General features: G+C 46.1%; 1 protein-coding gene across 1 annotated transcript in view; it reads right to left on the reverse strand.

Annotated features, from left to right (window-relative positions):
- The window catches only part of WDR59 (WD repeat domain 59), a gene marked incomplete at its 3' end in the record, with an annotated part of 25,947 nt that overhangs the window by 1,311 nt on the left and 7,480 nt on the right, over window positions 1-17,156 (reverse strand). The window contains exons 5-15 of the mRNA XM_009074522.1: window positions 16,113-16,150; window positions 14,115-14,203; window positions 13,538-13,654; window positions 12,498-12,575; window positions 11,335-11,491; window positions 9,568-9,647; window positions 7,267-7,399; window positions 4,128-4,252; window positions 3,097-3,261; window positions 2,189-2,284; window positions 594-750 (exon numbers count right to left, since the gene is read on the reverse strand). Coding sequence (XP_009072770.1) covers window positions 594-750; window positions 2,189-2,284; window positions 3,097-3,261; window positions 4,128-4,252; window positions 7,267-7,399; window positions 9,568-9,647; window positions 11,335-11,491; window positions 12,498-12,575; window positions 13,538-13,654; window positions 14,115-14,203; window positions 16,113-16,150 — 1,235 coding nt within the window. The remainder of the gene's footprint in view (window positions 1-593; window positions 751-2,188; window positions 2,285-3,096; window positions 3,262-4,127; window positions 4,253-7,266; window positions 7,400-9,567; window positions 9,648-11,334; window positions 11,492-12,497; window positions 12,576-13,537; window positions 13,655-14,114; window positions 14,204-16,112; window positions 16,151-17,156) is intronic.

Consider the following 17,156-nt stretch of genomic DNA (forward strand, 5'->3'; position numbering starts at 1 on the left):
GTGGTTAGTAAATATATTTTCAGCAAGGGGTTCAAGCCCAAAGCACAGACATTTCATGAAGACTGAGTGCCAGAGCACATCCAGCAACATGATGCTGGTATGAGAGAACTAGGCAAGGAAAACAGCAATTCCCAGTCTTCTCCCGCAAGCCAAAGGCCATTTCTTCAGCTAGCCCTGGATTTCCAAATCCTAAAATCCCACATCCAACACCATATATTTTCAGCAAGGGGTTCAAGCCCAAAGCACAGACATTTCATGAAGACTGAGTGCCAGAGCACATCCAGCAACATGATGCTGGTATGAGAGAACTAGGCAAGGAAAACAGCAATTCCCAGTCTTCTCCCGCAAGCCAAAGGCCATTTCTTCAGCTAGCCCTGGATTTCCAAATCCTAAAATCCCACATCCAACACCAACTGCAAACAGTTGCTAAACAGCCTCATCCATAAATTTACCACAACATCACTACTTTAACGCCATTTCTTACTGCATGGCAGTGACCAAAACCTCATCTTGTCCAGAGGCAAATGTTCCCCAAGACATTACAAGGACCATTCCCCAGGTAGTTGTTGTAATGTATCAGCAACAGGACTAACCTGCACCACAGAACCTGGCTCCAGAGGTCCGTGGAAATGGGATGTTAGAGTCCTGGTAGGAGCCATAGGCATTGGAGACCCGGGCGAACGTGGGCAAGGGGGGTGTGACGGAGTTTGACAAAGCGTAGGGATTGCTGGACGTGCTGTCCTCTTGGTTCTGAAACAGAAGTTACCCAGGGTCACACTCCTGCTGCCACAGGAAAGAAATCCAGCTGGAGCACCAGACATGGCACTGCCAAACAGCCTCATGGGAAGTGCTTGTCCTTTGAGCCAGAGCAGACCAAACTTAGAGCAGAATTACTGCTGCAACTGCAAAGGCACTTGCAAGCACATTTGCCTTTGAGGAAAAGGCTTCTCTAGCTGCTTGTCCAGAGATTTTTCTCCCACCATAACCACGTTGAAATGCAAGTGAGACAAAATCTCCTGAAATGGGAATACCACACTGCGGGGTGTCAAATGCAGGTTGGGAGCCTTCAAGTGAGGAAGGCAGGTCTTGCAAAATACTTAGATAAAGAATACTACAACTTAGGTCTAAAGGTATTCTTTACAGGCAGTGGCACCTGGCTTGAGTCATCAGATTTCCATACAATGGAGAAAATTCCCACTTTTACAATATTACTCCTCAAACCAAACAAAATTAAGCCTTTCCATGTTTAAAAAAAAAGCGCCCTTTATTTGTGATGAATAAACAAAACTCCTCAGAAAAGAAACCTGAGGAGACTCTCCAATCTTTTCCTGAATGCTAAAAACACCCACTCTGGTACACTTCACCCACACACAGACCTAATACCTGACACTGGGATGCTGAGTAGGTATCACAGATCTCTCAGCTAAGAGCAGAGTGTGACTTGGATTTATCTGCAGTATCATCCCTATAAAACCTCAGCACAAGGTTTAAGAAAAAAAAAACCCCAGATTTTCACAGTTTGGTTTTTTTTTAAGGGAAGAAAACAAAGACCCTAGAATAGGACTAGCAGGATCTTTGACTGAAACTGAGGAGGTAAAGACATCTGCCACTGCCTTTCAGACAAGAATGACTCCATCAACTCTATGAGGCCTCTTATCTTCTCTCACAGATGATAACCATGCCCTGGCACTCAGTGAGAGATATTCTGAGCTGAGAAGCTACCATGCACTGCTAAGATGCTCCAACCCCCAGACTAACCTGAAGAGTTCCCTAAAGCAGCAAACCTTCAGGGCCTCATTTACGACCACATCTAATCATCCGCCCAGTTCTCTTCAACATTTACCAGAAGTGCTCACACAAATGTAATGGCCAGTCAGAGGGGTCTATTTACACTTCTAATGAGGTCAGACTCTCACTGCAGAATCAGAAGTGTGGGATGTGGGAGAAGACAATAAACTAGGGCAGAAAGCCCAAAGCAGCAAACCTTCAGGGCCTCATTTACGACCACATCTAATCATCCGCCCAGTTCTCTTCAACATTTACCAGAAGTGCTCACACAAATGTAATGGCCAGTCAGAGGGGTCTATTTACACTTCTAATGAGGTCAGACTCTCACTGCAGAATCAGAAGTGTGGGATGTGGGAGAAGACAATAAACTAGGGCAGAAAGCCCACGCAGTTCTCCATACCACGACAGACTCCAGCCAGGAGACCAGCTGACGCAGGCAGGGCTCCAGGCAGCTCTGGTTCCTCTTCACTTTCTGCAGAGAAGTGTCTTTCAGTATCTGGAATACATACAAGATGCAATCATGGTAACAATCATGGTTACATGTACACTTTGCCCACAAAATATTATCTGCAGAGCAGCTAAGATGCCAGAATACAGAGAGGCCAAAGTCATACCCTAGCACCCATGGGAGCCACTGGTGTGCTGTCTGCTCTGAGGAATGGCTGTGAGCTTTGATCAGAGCACTGAGGTTCACCTAGATGCAGCACACTGAAATAGAATTGGGCTTTGGTACTACTGTGGCCCATATATTTCATACCAGTTTGTGGCAAACTGGATCAGTCTTTTTTCAGGAAGGAACCCAAAGAGATCAATCAACTTGCTGCTGGGGAAGGGATTTCATTAGCAGTAGGATTTGCTACACCAGATGATCAAACACCTGGTTGGAATTAGCAGGACCTGTGTAAAAAGTTCCCTTATTTTTAAAACAGTTCGTGGAAGAGAGCAGGAAGCAACATTCCAGCTCAAAAATAGTATAATTCTGCAGCTGGATGCTTAGCTGGTCATTTTGTCTATTATGGGGTAGGGGGCACCTGCCTGAGGAGGATGTTAGGGATTCTCAGGCAATGCACATCACACTGGAGCACAGCAGCAACGAAGAACATGTTTGAAAACGACGAGTGGAGAAAGGCAAATACTGGGCTGCAATGCCAACAAAACCCTCATCCTACAGACTCCACAATCTATCAGTTCAGCATGACCTGTGGTATATCTTCAGCGAGGTCAGATGTTTTGTTGTGTCAGTTAAATCTAGACATCAAGTATCCAGCACTTGTACATTTATAAAGACAGTGTACATTCCCCACACACCTTCAGCAGTTTTGCCTTCATGGAGGCCGTGATCGAAGTTGGGTTGATGAACTGGAAGGATGGTGCAGCATTATTGGGATACTGGACAGGGAACATCACCAGCATCCTGACTCTGTGGTTGCCGCAGTGCACTGACACTGTACAGCTACGACTCACTGCATCCATCTGTGAGGAAAAGCAATTGCTCTGTAGTTAGATCTCCAAGGACTTTTAAACTTCTAGTGGCTTAAACTCATGCTGAGGGACTGATTCCTCTGCACACCCCTAAGCCGAAGTCATGCTGTTCTCAAGGGCAGGGAACACAGTGACAGCAAAAAACCCCCAGGCAGATGTGGACAGACTCGGCTCGCACCAGCAGACTGACAGTCCAGAATCCCAGCATCTGGACACTACAGCCAGCCCGGGGGGCACCAGGAATCAGGCTCTGCTCCCAACAGCTGCTGCACCCCACCCCACTTCATTTGGCCATGGAGAGCTCCAGGCCCAGTCCAGCAGTAACAGGCACCATCTAAGATCCTGTACCACTGTCTGAGAAAACTACATCAGGATCATGCCATGAGCAGTGAAACCAAGGGGTAGGGAGAAGAGACAGGCATTTGTCTCCAGCCTCCCAGCCCAGTTCAGTGCTATGTCTCCAGCCAGCTTCCATGCACAGAGGAGGGTTTGGAGTGCAAGGGAGATGTCGAAACAGAGGGAGAGAATGCAGGATAGGGAGGGCTCAGCAGATGGGGTTCAGAAAGAGCTGAAATGAGACCAACTGCATAGAACAAGTCGTTTTCCACTCTGCAGTCCAGGCAGAGAGGAAAACACCATCCAACCTTCTCAAGATCAGCCAGTGTACTTACTGTACTGAAACACTTCACTCACTCCCAGTGTCTGGGATTATCCTCTTTCTTACTACCCTTGGCCAAGAGGATCACTACAGCTCAAAATAAAACTTGTTTACAGACAGCAGTCAGCCCTCTAAAGGCTCTGATAAGCCAGCCTGCCCACATCCCCTCCTAACAAGCCAGCAAAAGGAAACTCTCTACCTCCACATTGACATTTCGGATCTGCACGTTGATCAGTGAAAACTCCTGCTGCAGTGTTTGAGGCAGCCCCAGCTGGTCCGTTTTCTTTCCCACCAGGGGGTCATTCAGGAAATCTTCTTTTAAGGCTAATAGGAAACATGGAGAACAGGTTGAGACAAGCTATAACGGACAGACTTTTGGCACTCAATGCCAGGAGGCAGCCAAGACAGCAGGTTTCGCTCTGTTCTCCTGACACACAGAGGTTTGATTTTTACCTGGCAAAGACCTATGAGCTGGAGGATCTCAGCTGTTGTTTAGAAGCAGGCTTCTGAGCCTTCTCTTCAAAAAACCAAACCTGTTTGTGCATAGGTTTCCCAGTAAGGTTACAGAAGCCAGAAGCTGCCTGCACTCTGTACAGCCCTAAACAGGCCTTCTCCTCCCTACAGAGAGCTTCCAGAGTCACAAGCAGCTGAACTGGAGCATCTCAGTTCAGAGGGAAATAACTGCAGCCGAAGCAGTCTCCAGGAGGAGCTCTGGTCTTTGGGACTAACACCCCACCACTCTTGGCTTTCAGGGAATGCTGCCAAAGCTCAACAACGCTTTCCAAGAGAGAAAAGAGTATTTCTGGTCCTAATAGAGTCTTAATTCATTTGTAGCAGCCGTTTGCATTTAATGTTGCAAAGCACTCTAGTGCTTTCACAGTCTTTAAAGACTCATCAAAATGCTGGGTATAGCTCTCTAGCTCCAACAGTTTTCAGGACAATAACCCCTGAAGGCCAGAATACATTTAAACAGCCAGGCAAGCGCTGCAGGACACAAGGAATTATGGTTAAGACAACAAACTTCACTGAGTTTCAGAATTGGTCTCTGCCCATGGCTGTGCCTGGCTTTTGCCTTGTTTCTTGCCATGTACACCTATTAGAGCAGGGGCAGCTCCTTCTGAGGGTGTTTTGCTGTGGCACCACTTCCTAAGGAGGCCAAATACATATTTTGATGATGGTTCCAAGAACAGAAGTGAAGTCACGATTTTTCAGCTGTCATTCTCACACTTGCTCAGATTTGCACAGACTATTCCTAGCAAAAAAAGTAAATTACAAGAAATGCAAGAAGTTGACCTTTTACAGGCATTTGCCTAAAAGTTACTGATTTTGCTGCTGAGACAAACATATCTGGTTTTACTGCTGCCCAGTGGGTTGCTGAATTCAGGTAAGTAGGATGCCTAGCTGCTCATTCCTGTTTGCAATTTTATTACAGCGCTTAGATATACTCCAGAAAAGGGAGCTGAAAAGGAGATTAAAGGAAGATCAGTGGCTCTCAGGGAAGATAATTATTTCTAGCTGGAGACATCACATAGCTTACTGAAAAGCTATCTCTGAGGTTCCCAGTATGGGCAGTACCCTCCCTTTGTCTTCGCCTTCCATTCCCTTCCAATTAGTTTCTAATCCTCCAAAGCCATATTATTTGTACAGATTCCTAAAGCTCCATAAGCAGCAGCAGCAGTGAGGAGAGCTGCACACCGAAGGCACAGCTGGGGCTTTCTGATTTACCTGCAGAGTTCTGTTCTCTTCAAAGATCCTTCAAAGTGCCTTACTAATGTAACATGGAGGCTTTGTCTGCAGCTGAAACACAGCCACATCCAGGGCAAGACACCAACAGTCCACAACAGCTAGAAAGAACTAAAATTCCTACCTTGGAATTTGCTTGTGCATTAATCCTGCAGACATAGTATTTGCAGCAAAATCTACCCTGCTACAGAAAAGCCATATTCATTCCCCTGGGCCACAAAGAAAACCCTACCAGTCTGAACCAAAGCCAGACCCACACAGAAACCACACAGGATGTATGGATGTGACCTCATCAGGGACAGTGAAAGAGTTAACTCTCTCCTGTGGAAAAAAAGAGAAGTCAGGCAGCCAGAATGAGAACACTTAATGCTCCCAGATGGAGCAAGAGAGGTTGTGCTACTCCATGCAGTACTGCTCATGGTGAGCACAGGTAGCTGGGGCTTCTTCTATCATGTTATAAAACCCTCATGTGGACAGAAGTGCTGGTATCTTTCAGGAACTTATTCTGTTGCCACATAGGACAAGAGGCAGAGAGGAACTTCACAGGGGATTGTTGGGCAAGAAACTTCCAGTTAGGAAGTTTCACTAAGGGACCTCTCAACTGGCTCCTTTATTTAGAGGACAGGCATTAGACCACTTTCTCCCCTTCTCAGCAGTTCAGAATCAGATCACTCTCCTGTAAAACCCGTCACATGGGGATCCATAGTATTCTCCACTGCAATACAGCAAGCAGCTGTGAATTTAAACCCAAACTGACACAAAGGCATGGGTGCACCCAATTCTTCTTGTTCAGCATAGCTATAGAAATCTCTTTAGAAACCTTTCTCACATCACCATGGGTCTCAGCTGCTCCAATCTCTTCTATTCTGGTACTTAGGCTCTTCAAACACTAACTCTCAATGTTTAACCTAGCCAGAGCCTTAACCACACAAACTCTCCTTTGCATTCCTTCCTTGCATGCCTTCTCTTCTATAAAGCCAAACTGATGCTTTCTGTTAAAGACTCTGACCCATTCCCATCCACCCATCTGGTAACTCAGCATCTGCAGATGCTAGACCTCCCCCTCTACTCTGCCAGCCTTCAGCCACTTGTGATGCATGGGAGAAGACACTGGCAAACATCTCCATGTTAGATCAGTTCACACAGCGACCCCAGCAGAAGTGTTTAGGTACCAGGAGTGATGAAAGGAGCTTGTGTCAGACTGCCTTACCCATATGCTCCTCTCTTCCACGGGCTCATCTCTCAGCTTAAACTAATCTACCTTCTTAAGAGCCAGAACTTACTTTACGATTGCCTTATTTGTGGCAACAAGCCACAACTGCAACCTAAAGAGAATGCAATTAAATTATAATCATGACATGGAAAAGCTTCTTTTTCCAGCTAGAATCATTGTGTTAGAAGAGAAAAAACTTTGAAGGACATTCTTGAGGAACCCCTAGGTGTTTTTCCTCCTCTCTGATGGGGAATCCATTAACTTTTTTAATAGTACCATGTTTTGCTTTGCCTACAAGGTTATTTTCTTATGCCAAGATCTATCTTCTTCCCAACACAAAGGAACTGGTGTTTGAGGTTCCACAAGCCATCACTTCTCTCACCTTCTTCATCCCCATGTCCAGAGTTATGCTGGGGCTCTGCATCCTGGGGCTGAAGGGTCTTGTCTGGCTCTGGCAGATGAGAAATCCCATCAATGAGGTCCTCAACTCCATCCAGGATATCATTGGCACAGAGCTGAAAAGAACAAACACACCCACGTGCTGCACAACAGAATCCAAGCTGTGTCAAGAGCCACCACTACACAACTCATTTCTCCACGCAGGTGGACTTGCAAGGTAGGTCTGTCCTAAGCCCTCGGCGTTGTTTTTGTGACAAAGACAGGTGATCTTCCACTTTCCAGCACCCTCAGCTCGGTCACCTCGGACAGCCTGGCCAAATCTCCTGCTCAGTTACAAAGCCACTTAATTGACAGGGCTAGTCTAAGTAACAGAGGCTTTACTTTAATCAAAACTAAAGCTGATATGATTAATTCCTTGAATGAATTTGTCAAAACTGGTTTAATTTTTTAGATCAAACACAATAGCAGCATGCTTTCTGGGTTTGATATTTACACTCCAGTAGGATCTAGGAACTCAGGTACAAACTAGGGGCCCAAGTGTTCTAGGTCCCGTATAAAAATGAGACCGTAACACCCTGTATTTTAAGTTCAGCACAGGAAAACAGGGAAGATGAAGAGAAGAAACATAGGGAGGAGAAAGGATAAGGGTGTGATGTAGTAAATTACAGCATTGGTCACCAGCAACATGCCATCATGTGTGTAGTTTGATCCAGACAAAGACAAGGACAAAAGAGTGGGAGCCAGCAGAGGAAGAGTAAAGGCTCTGACATGGATGAACAATCGATTTAAAGACAGGAAAGAAATCAAATGTTCACAGATATATCAGGTAGGAGGAAAAGGTCATTTTTCACAGAGAAAGTTTGTTACAGACCTGCAGGACTCCTGCAGGATCTGTGCTGGGACACATGCTTCTCAACATATTCATTAAAAACCTGGAATAGGAGGTGAATAGCGACATGACCAGGTTTGCTGATGCCACCAAGTTTTTCAGGGTAATAACAAGCGTGGCTGACAGCAAACAATCACGGAAGGACCTTACAGGAGTAACTGTATTAAAATGAAAGATGAACTTTGGTTCAGATAAATATAAAGCAATGCACATGGGGAAAAATGGCAAGTTCAAGCTGACTGAGGGAACTAGATGTAGAGGTCAGACTAAACTAATGTTTTCATGGAACGATGCCCAACAATTTAAAAACCAAAGTGAGTACTGAGAATTCTTTGGAAAGAACAAAGTTCAGATCCCCATCCCAAAAAGTATATAATAGAACTGAAAAAGGGTTATGAAAGGCAAAAGGACAAAGTTCTAGTGCAAAGGATAAAGTAAATCAAGACCTTTGGACTTGAAAAAGGAGGCAGCTGATGAGGAATATGATGGACATCTACACAATCATCAGTAGCACAGAGAACACAGTTCATTTCATCTTCAGGGTAATGAAACTATCAGGTTGTAAAATAAACAAATGAAAGGAGCTGGTTTTCCACACAACATGCAGAAAAAGCCATGAAACTCCTTGTTGATAGGATATTTAAGGCAACAAAAATTTACACTGGTCCAAGAAAAGACAGAAGTCTATGGAAGTGAAACTCATCAAGCTCTGTCAAATACAAAGACACCAGACTCAATAAGCCTCTAAGCTCCAAACTGCAGGAAGCTGGCAGGGCATATGAGAGAAACATCACTCCATGCCTGCCTCATTCTTATCCTCTTCCAAGACATCCAGAGCTGAAGGTGTGACAGGGCTATATAGACTACTGTAGCCATATGAACCCCAGGTCTGACCCAGCACAGTTGTTCTGGGCATTGCATCTGCAACCAGTAACTGCTGCAGGGAGCAGAACCATAGGACTCACACTGCCTGCCCCAGACTTAGAGGCAATGCAAACAAAGAGAGGAAGTGGAGGGCACAATCCCTACCTTTACCTGATACCTAAAGCACAAAGAAATAGTCACAGAGTCTTGCAGCCATGGAGGAGGCCCCTTCAGAGGCAATGCAGGCAGTAACTGCCCTCCACCTTCCCGCAATGACTTCTATGATTACTGTTAGACAACAAAGCAGTCTTGCACTTCCACTGAAGCTTTTGAGACACAAGCTCAGAGAAGCTCCATCACAAGCCTCCTTGAGTATGGTTTTGGGCTGAAGTGGAAAGTGAAGCAGCAGCTGGCTGCTGTGTCTGCAGCTCTGGGGTATATCAGAGGAGTGATTGGGAGTGCAAGGAAAGGGAGGTGAATCCAGCCTGTAAGAAAAGTGTCGACTGTTGAAGAGCAGAAGTATTCACATACCCTCTGCAGCTGAGAGTCGATCCGCCACATCCGCAGGGTCTGATCACGGGACCATGTAACCAGCTGGTAGTCTTTAGAACCTAAAAAGGACAGAAACAATTAGAGACTCCATTGGAAACCAGAGACTATCTTGGCCCTGTGTGTACTGTAAACAGATTCAAGGCAGCAGGGACATCCAATGGATAAGGCACTAAACCAAAAGGCAAAGTGAGTCCTTTTTTGCTTTGAATTGAGCCAGGTGCATCAGCCTTTGGGCCTCCCTGCACCACAGTTACCACACCTTGACATAGGCTGTAATTTACAGGCCAAAAGTACAAATAAGTATAATGAATGTGATGCAAGTTTTCCAACTAGGAATGAACAACATTTACAACAATATTTATTTAAATAGAAGAAATATCGTAAAAATAAATGTTTCTCAACTATAATTGTAAAGTGAAAATATCTTTTAGTTCATAAAATCTGTTTCAAGATGCAGATTTTTAAAACATTTCTAAGGTAACAGAAGCTGGTTCTGCCCTCTCTTTTTTTGGTTCTGAAGCTGGATGGTGCCAAGACAAATTCAGGTTGTAAGGAAATAGATCTAGCCACATACTATCTATCAACAGACAGAGGTACACAGACTTATTTATGTCCATGTTTAGGTCTTGTGATACAGTGTTATGTTTCCCTTGTCAAACAGCTGCTCCACTTAAGAATTTGCTGCTGCACAGCTGCTTCCTACACCCCTCTGCTGAGGCACAGGGGCTGCCTAAATACAGTACAACAGACTCTGTGGAAGGAAATTTGTGCTATCTCGGTTGTCTCCACATTGAAGCAGACTTGGAATGCTTGTATGATTGATTTATGTTGCTTGAGATGAGCACAACATCCAGCCTCGGGTATATATCTATTAACTCAGCCAAGACAACCAACTGTGTCTCGAGCCTACTTAAATGTTTATTCACAATGTCTTATCCTAACACAGTTCTCTATCACTCTCCTCTTTTTGAAAGAGGAAAAGCAAGGTATAGAGAAGGTGACCTAAATGGCCCAGCAGCTGGTGGTGGCAGAGGGCTGGACCAGCACTTTTACACAGCACTGCAAAGCTGTAGCACAAGTGACACCAAAGTCAGATATGCATGTCCTGTCAATGGCAGCTCAGATGCTGGAAATAAAGCTATGCTCTGTGTGGTTATCCCACCTCTGGCATGGAATCTCCGATGTTTAGGTGCTTATGCTGGAAAATTTAGCCAGGACTGAACTCTAACAGTGGACTCTCTATCCCATGCTCTTCCTCCCCTGCCTTTGTCAGCACACAAATAAGGTGGGTTTGCTTGGGTCTGTGGTCTGGGATATACTGGAGGCTGCTGATCCAGGCCATGATGTGAAGGGTTAACTGGCTAGCCTGCAGCTCTGAGCAGGGGGAGGGTACCTGCACTCGCACACCCATCTAATAGTTTGTACAATTCATTCTGAAATATTAATTTAAAAGTAGACTCACAGGGGAGTGGAAGCAATGAGAGCCACTGCTGACCCACTCAGCATTTGGTAGATTTGCTTTGTTAGCATGGAAACAAGAGGGCAATGCTTCTGTGGGCACTGCCATGAAACTAGTACAGAACAGTAGCTTGAGGTGGTGGTGGGGTGGGCAGGAAGGTGGGTAGGAGCTACTTCAAACAAAGACTCCAGCAGTGACAGCATTGCGGCCAGGAGCCAGGTCTCCACACTCCTGGAGAGCTGACAGCCACAGAGCAGGGAAGAGAGCACACCCAGCCCTGAACTCACCTTCTTTCTGCTTCCTCCACTGAAACTCCAGCACCACATCATCATGTCCCACAAAAGTGTGCACAGGCGTGTTCAGGTCAAAGACGTTCCAGAGGAGGAGACTGTTCTCCCGACGGAGTTGGGGGACCATCACTGTCACTAGCCCATTGCTAAAAGGCTTGATAAAGAAACATTCTTCCAGTTAGCCTTGGGGAGTTATGCTCCCATTCTGCTGTTACCATACTCTAATTTTTCTCTTTTCCCACCAACACAAATGTGAGTTTTAAATGAGCTCAGCACAAACAGAACCAGGCCAAAATCTGGGAAGATCCAAGGCAATTGCTGTGCAAAAACCCCACTGTATTTCAAGGGATAAGATGTGGTACACAGATACTCAATGCAGCTCACTTAAGATGAATCATTTCTTTCTGCTGCTTCCTCACTTTTCAGCTGTGAGGCTGGAGGGATTTCACCACTGACTTTTTTGCAGGGGATCATTACTGCAATCTGCCTGGAGCCGCAAGAACTGCTGCCTGGGGACTGGGTCCCAGCAGCTCCTCAGGGTCACAATGCTCAGAGGAACATGAAACCCAGTCCTACACCCCTCGCTGTGGGGATGGGGATCAAAGATTCAAGGCACAGCACTTCAGGCTTCAGGCCACATTCCGATGTCTGGGGAAGAAAATGGATATTATTGAGAGCTTTAGCTTCACATGGCTGGGTGCTTGCTCTATAAAAGGGAACAGTTCTTGGATTTGATATGCTGTAAGAGCCCACTGTGGCACACCTGGAAACCTTCAGAGTAGAGGAAGCACTCAGAGAGGGAACAAGACCACAGTATTGCTCTGTGCAACAATTACCAATACTGGAGCTGAGTGGAAAAAGAGGACAGAGGGAGCAGCAGCCACTTTCTGAGCCTCCTAATCCCACAGTCAACCACCTGCACCTGAGTTTTCAACCCCCAGCACGACGACACCCAAGATTGGGACCTCACACTGCTAGTCACTCTCCACTGTGGATGCTGCTTTTCTAGGTCTTTTAAGCACCAAGAGGGATTTTAAAAATCAACTTAATAATGTCCAGCAGTAGAACTGGGGAGAAACCCTTCAGCATTTCTTTATTTCATGTCCCTTTGTGCATTTCTCTCAGAGCACAAGTGGGGCTGGTGGGAGTTTCTCACTCACCGTGTATCTTGCCTTCCAGACAGGAACCTGGCAGGGAAGGATATTGAGGTATTTCCGAGGCTGACGGTAATCCCAGAACTTAAAAAAAACAACAACAAGAGAAAGGCAAGCAAAGACAGGAGTCATCTGGCTATGCTTTCAGGCTGTAGTTTTCCACAGGGCTTGCAGATATAACAGAGCAAAAAGCACGCCAGGGTGCCCACAGCATCATTAGTAATCCCATTCATTAACAGCAGAGATGGCCCCAAAGGACAAATACCAAGCTATCAGCATCTGGCAGCATCCCTTAGACAACGAGTGACTTGGGGTCATATTCACAGTGATCATAGCTTGAGTAATTAGAGCAGGGAGACAGGCAGCCTGCTTGAGCTTTCAGAGCCACAAGGTACCCTGCAGGCTCTCAGCCAACATGCCAGTCCAGGCTGGAGGCAGGCCCACCCTGCTGTTACTGCTAATTTTCTAATGAAGAATCTAACCTTTTGCTTTGCTAGAACACACATCAATTGCATTCGCCTCAGAGCTTAGCTCAATGTGAATGAACTCCATTTGGCTGACACACAAAGCACACTATTTCCCCCCAAGTAAAAGGCCCTGCACAGCAGTGCTTGCAGGCAGCCTCTTACTGATAATCCTGTTTGACATGAATTTGGCAACGCCAGGGGATGAAGTAGGACTCCCCCCAAGTTACAGTAATCAGCCTGAGGCTGGAAATACTGCATTTTGGGAGGAAAGCTCTTCTGGCACATGTGGTCAGCTCCTTTCTGGCAAGCAACAGGCAGAGGTGGATGTTTTCAGCTTCAATACTGCTCTAATCACCACAGATACGTTTCAAACATAAATGCACCCATCCTTCAATGACCTCTCTGCTTGCTCTGAAAGTGCAGTCCTGGCGCAATGGACACAGGCAGCCAGAAACCAAATAACAAGGATCTAGATCTTGCCAGTGGCAAGCACTCCCCTAGGCTTCAGCAGCAGTAGAAAATAATCTGCTTCACCATCGTTCCACCTTCCAAACAGAAGTCTCAGAAGCAACAACTTACCCTGACAGAGTTGTCCTGGCTGGAAGTGGCCAGTGTATACTCATTGTCAGGATGCCAGTCCAGACCATGGATTTTGGAGAGATGAGCTGCCAAATACTCCACTGCAGTGCTGGGTTTCTGCAAGGAGAGACATTTTCCTTCTTAGCACAGAACTCCTGAAACTTGGTCTAGTTCTTTGGCATAAAAAGAGACACTAACAAGGGCAAGGGAGGTAGAACACCCTCCTGCTGAGGAACGGCAAATAGCTCCGCAAAAGTAGTTGAAGAAAAGGTCCTGTGAAGGTGTGGCAAATTCCAGTCACCAAGTGCAGCCCTGAATGATACTTCATAGCCAGTAAAACAGTTAAGTACCATAAGATCAAAAGGAAAATGTTTATGGGCACAATTTCTGGGGAAGGAGGCTATCTACATACCCTCTTCAGGCTTGCGGACTCCCAGTTCTCTCTAGTTTAAACTGACCCACAAGAGAGATTTGGGATAAAGCAGTACATTTTCTCAGTACTTATCTGTGACCAGAGGGATGTCTGTATTGAGTAGATAGCAGTATGCACAGACTGCTCAAAAAAACCTCAGCTTACCCTTTTGTCCCATATTCGGACATCCCCATCATGGCTTGTTGCTAAACAGTTGACATTTTTCTTGTTCCATTTCACCTGGGAAGCTCCAGCTGTGGCACAAACAGAGCAGGTTCAGAACAAGCAATTAAAAAGAAAATGGCACAGTAGTCCCTTGACCTGGGCCTAGAGCTGCTCTTGGCTCAGGAAAGGCAGTTCAGAGGAAAGATATCTCAGAAGCCAGCACGAAGGACAGCATGAAAATTATTAACTCCTGATTCCTCAGCATAGTGTTTGTGCCCTCAGGACAGTAAAGCAAGAGAGTTTCAACTGCATGCCTAGAAATCTTCATCATAACTTCTGGCCAGGGGTTGTATCCAAGTAAAATACTCATGCCCATTAGCGCAGATGGAGCAACCTCTGCCATACAAGAACTGCAGGTTCATCACCTCCTTCCCAAACCCCCTCTCTTTTCATTCAATTAATTTCCATGTGCTTTAAGCCCTTTTTTTGTCTCCCTAACACCCTCTATACTATCCGCTGCTATACAAGCAACCAGTGTTACTGATCTGTGATTAGAACACAGGTGCAGGAGAAGGCTGCAGTGCAGGTGGACATTGGGGCTGGCCAGCTGGAAGTAGACTCACTGGGTGGACCAGAAGGTCCAGCTGTCAAAATATACCACAGAAGTCAAAGACAACGACACTGTAAAAAACCTGGATGATGGTCCAGATATATGTGATATCACGATGGACTCAGTCAAATCAGATGGTTGGTTATTTCGAGTAAGAAACAAAGCACAGCTTCAGTTAATGTGGATGTGCAGATACTGTAAGAAATGCATGTACTGTTCATACTTATTCTGCCAGTATTTTCAAAACCTTTTAAGCTATCAGAAAGGTGAGATGCATGAGAAAGCTAAACAGATCTCAGCCTGCTGCTACTCCCCACCTCCACTAACCACCTCCTGCTGCACAGTGAGCAGATTCATCCTGACAACCTGGCAAAAAGCTAGTCCAGGGGATAAAAAGCTGCAAATAGACTGCCAGTTGATTGATTTGATCTGCTCAGAATGGTACACAAAGTCTGGACTAGCACTAAATAGCATCAGGCACAGGAGGAAGGAAGCAAGCAAGCAAGCCTTCTGGGGAGCTGGCTCAGCCCTGAACCTCACCCCAGACACCAGAACCGAACACTGCTTCTCACTGACTCAGTAAGGCTTTTGCATTTCTGTGACAGAGAGGTTTGCTGGCTGGGAAGGGGAGTGGGAGCCACTGCAGATGTGTAGCCTAAGGAGATCTAAGCATGAGAGACACACATTGCAAGGACTGCTCTAATACCGGGGACAGTAACTCAGGAAAAGGATGTTTTGCTCATCATCCACACCCAGTCCCAGCTCGCAGCTGGTGAGGACTGACACACACCACCTGTGCAGGCAGTATGGCAGGGGGCTGGACACCAGCCACGACAAGTGCCTTTCCAAAGTAAGCATAGCCCAAAGAGAGCCCCTTGTGTCACCACTGCAGCTCCCTGCACGCTGCAGGTGCCCCAGGGAAGCAGATAGAGCCGGTTGTTGTGCGCAGCCCCTCAGTAAGCAAGGGGCAGGCTGGCAGCGGCGTTCAACACCACTGCCTGGGGTGCAGGTTAGTTTCTCAGCTGACTCAATCAAACATGAAAAGACATGAGAAAATTACAGACAGGCAACCCAGGACAAGCAGTGTGGTCAAGCAGGGAGGAAGCTCCATGCGGCTGTTCATCAATGTCAGGACAGCCAGTCCAAGTACCACAACTGCTCTCCATGCCTGGGAACCTCCAAGGGCTCCACATCCCTTCTGAATTCTGCTCCTCTAAAAGGAATTGTGAACTGGAGCCCGTCAGGCTGCTCCTACATGGAACAATCACGTATGATTCTGTATTTTGCCATGCCCAGCCTTGGGACATGGAGGGAGGGAGGAGTAACAGGAGGGGCATGCAGCCATAGCCTTGCTTAATGCCTATATCACACATACACACCAAACTTACCGACTGCAGAGAGCGAGACTGTGGGCTTCCTGGTGTCTCTGAAACACAATGTGGCTAATGTGAGTACCCACAGCATAGTCCAGTAGGTCCACCCTCCCCAGTGAGCTCCTTGCTATTCCAGGAAGAATTTTATTGCTGCCTCTTGGGACCTAATGTGCCTTCTGCTTATCAAAATAGACCAGTGTTAAATGGAATAAAGGCGACCAGCTGGAGAACAGCAGTGGAAGTGTTCAAGGCCAGGCTGGAGGGGGCTTTGAGCAACCTGGTCTAGTGGAAGGTGTCCCTGCCCAAGGCAGAGGGGTGGAACTAGATGATTTTTAAGACCCCTTCCAACAAAAATCATTCTATGATCCTGTCTTGCTACCTAACACAGCAGGAAGTTTAGGATAGAGGATAGAGCTGGAGTGGACTAGAGGCAGGAGGAGAAAGAGACGCAAAATGTGGCATGTTGCAATGGGGTAGACAAAGAAACTGGGCATATAAATTTTTGCTGCAGGAAGCAACAAAACAGCCTTTCCCAGGAGGATTAAAAGGAACAGAGCTGTGGAAACCCTCAACAAAAGCCACTGATGCTTTTGTCAAGCCTTGCAGACCCTGATTCAAGGCAGACGGAGCAGTGACTTCAGAGCAAAAACTTCATGTCTAGCATATAATAACAAAATTAGTAGGAAATAAGCCCAGCTGTGTGCCAACCAAATTCTGCCTGTCTACAGACCAAATTCTGTGGTGGCAGAGGTCAGTGTGGCACCATGACAACTCCTAGCAGCCACAACATGTATCAAGGCAATAATTCACTTCTTAACTTTGACCAATAATTCACCTGCCCTTTCATGCAAAGTGTCAGTGAAAATAAGGAATATTATCTTCAGCTTTTCCTGCTTGCTGAAAAGCAGAACGTTTTCTGAAATGGACTGCACCTCTCCCTCTAAGAATTTCCTCCTAATCAAAAAGTTATTTTGTATGAAAAATTAAGTGGGGAATCTCCAGATGCCCTTAATGCAGGGCTACCTCTCTTGGGTGTCATTAGAGACAGTGACTTCAGCA

Source organism: Acanthisitta chloris, unplaced genomic scaffold (assembly GCF_000695815.1).
Source record: "Acanthisitta chloris isolate BGI_N310 unplaced genomic scaffold, ASM69581v1 scaffold37750, whole genome shotgun sequence".
NCBI classification, from domain to species: Eukaryota; Metazoa; Chordata; class Aves; order Passeriformes; family Acanthisittidae; genus Acanthisitta; species Acanthisitta chloris.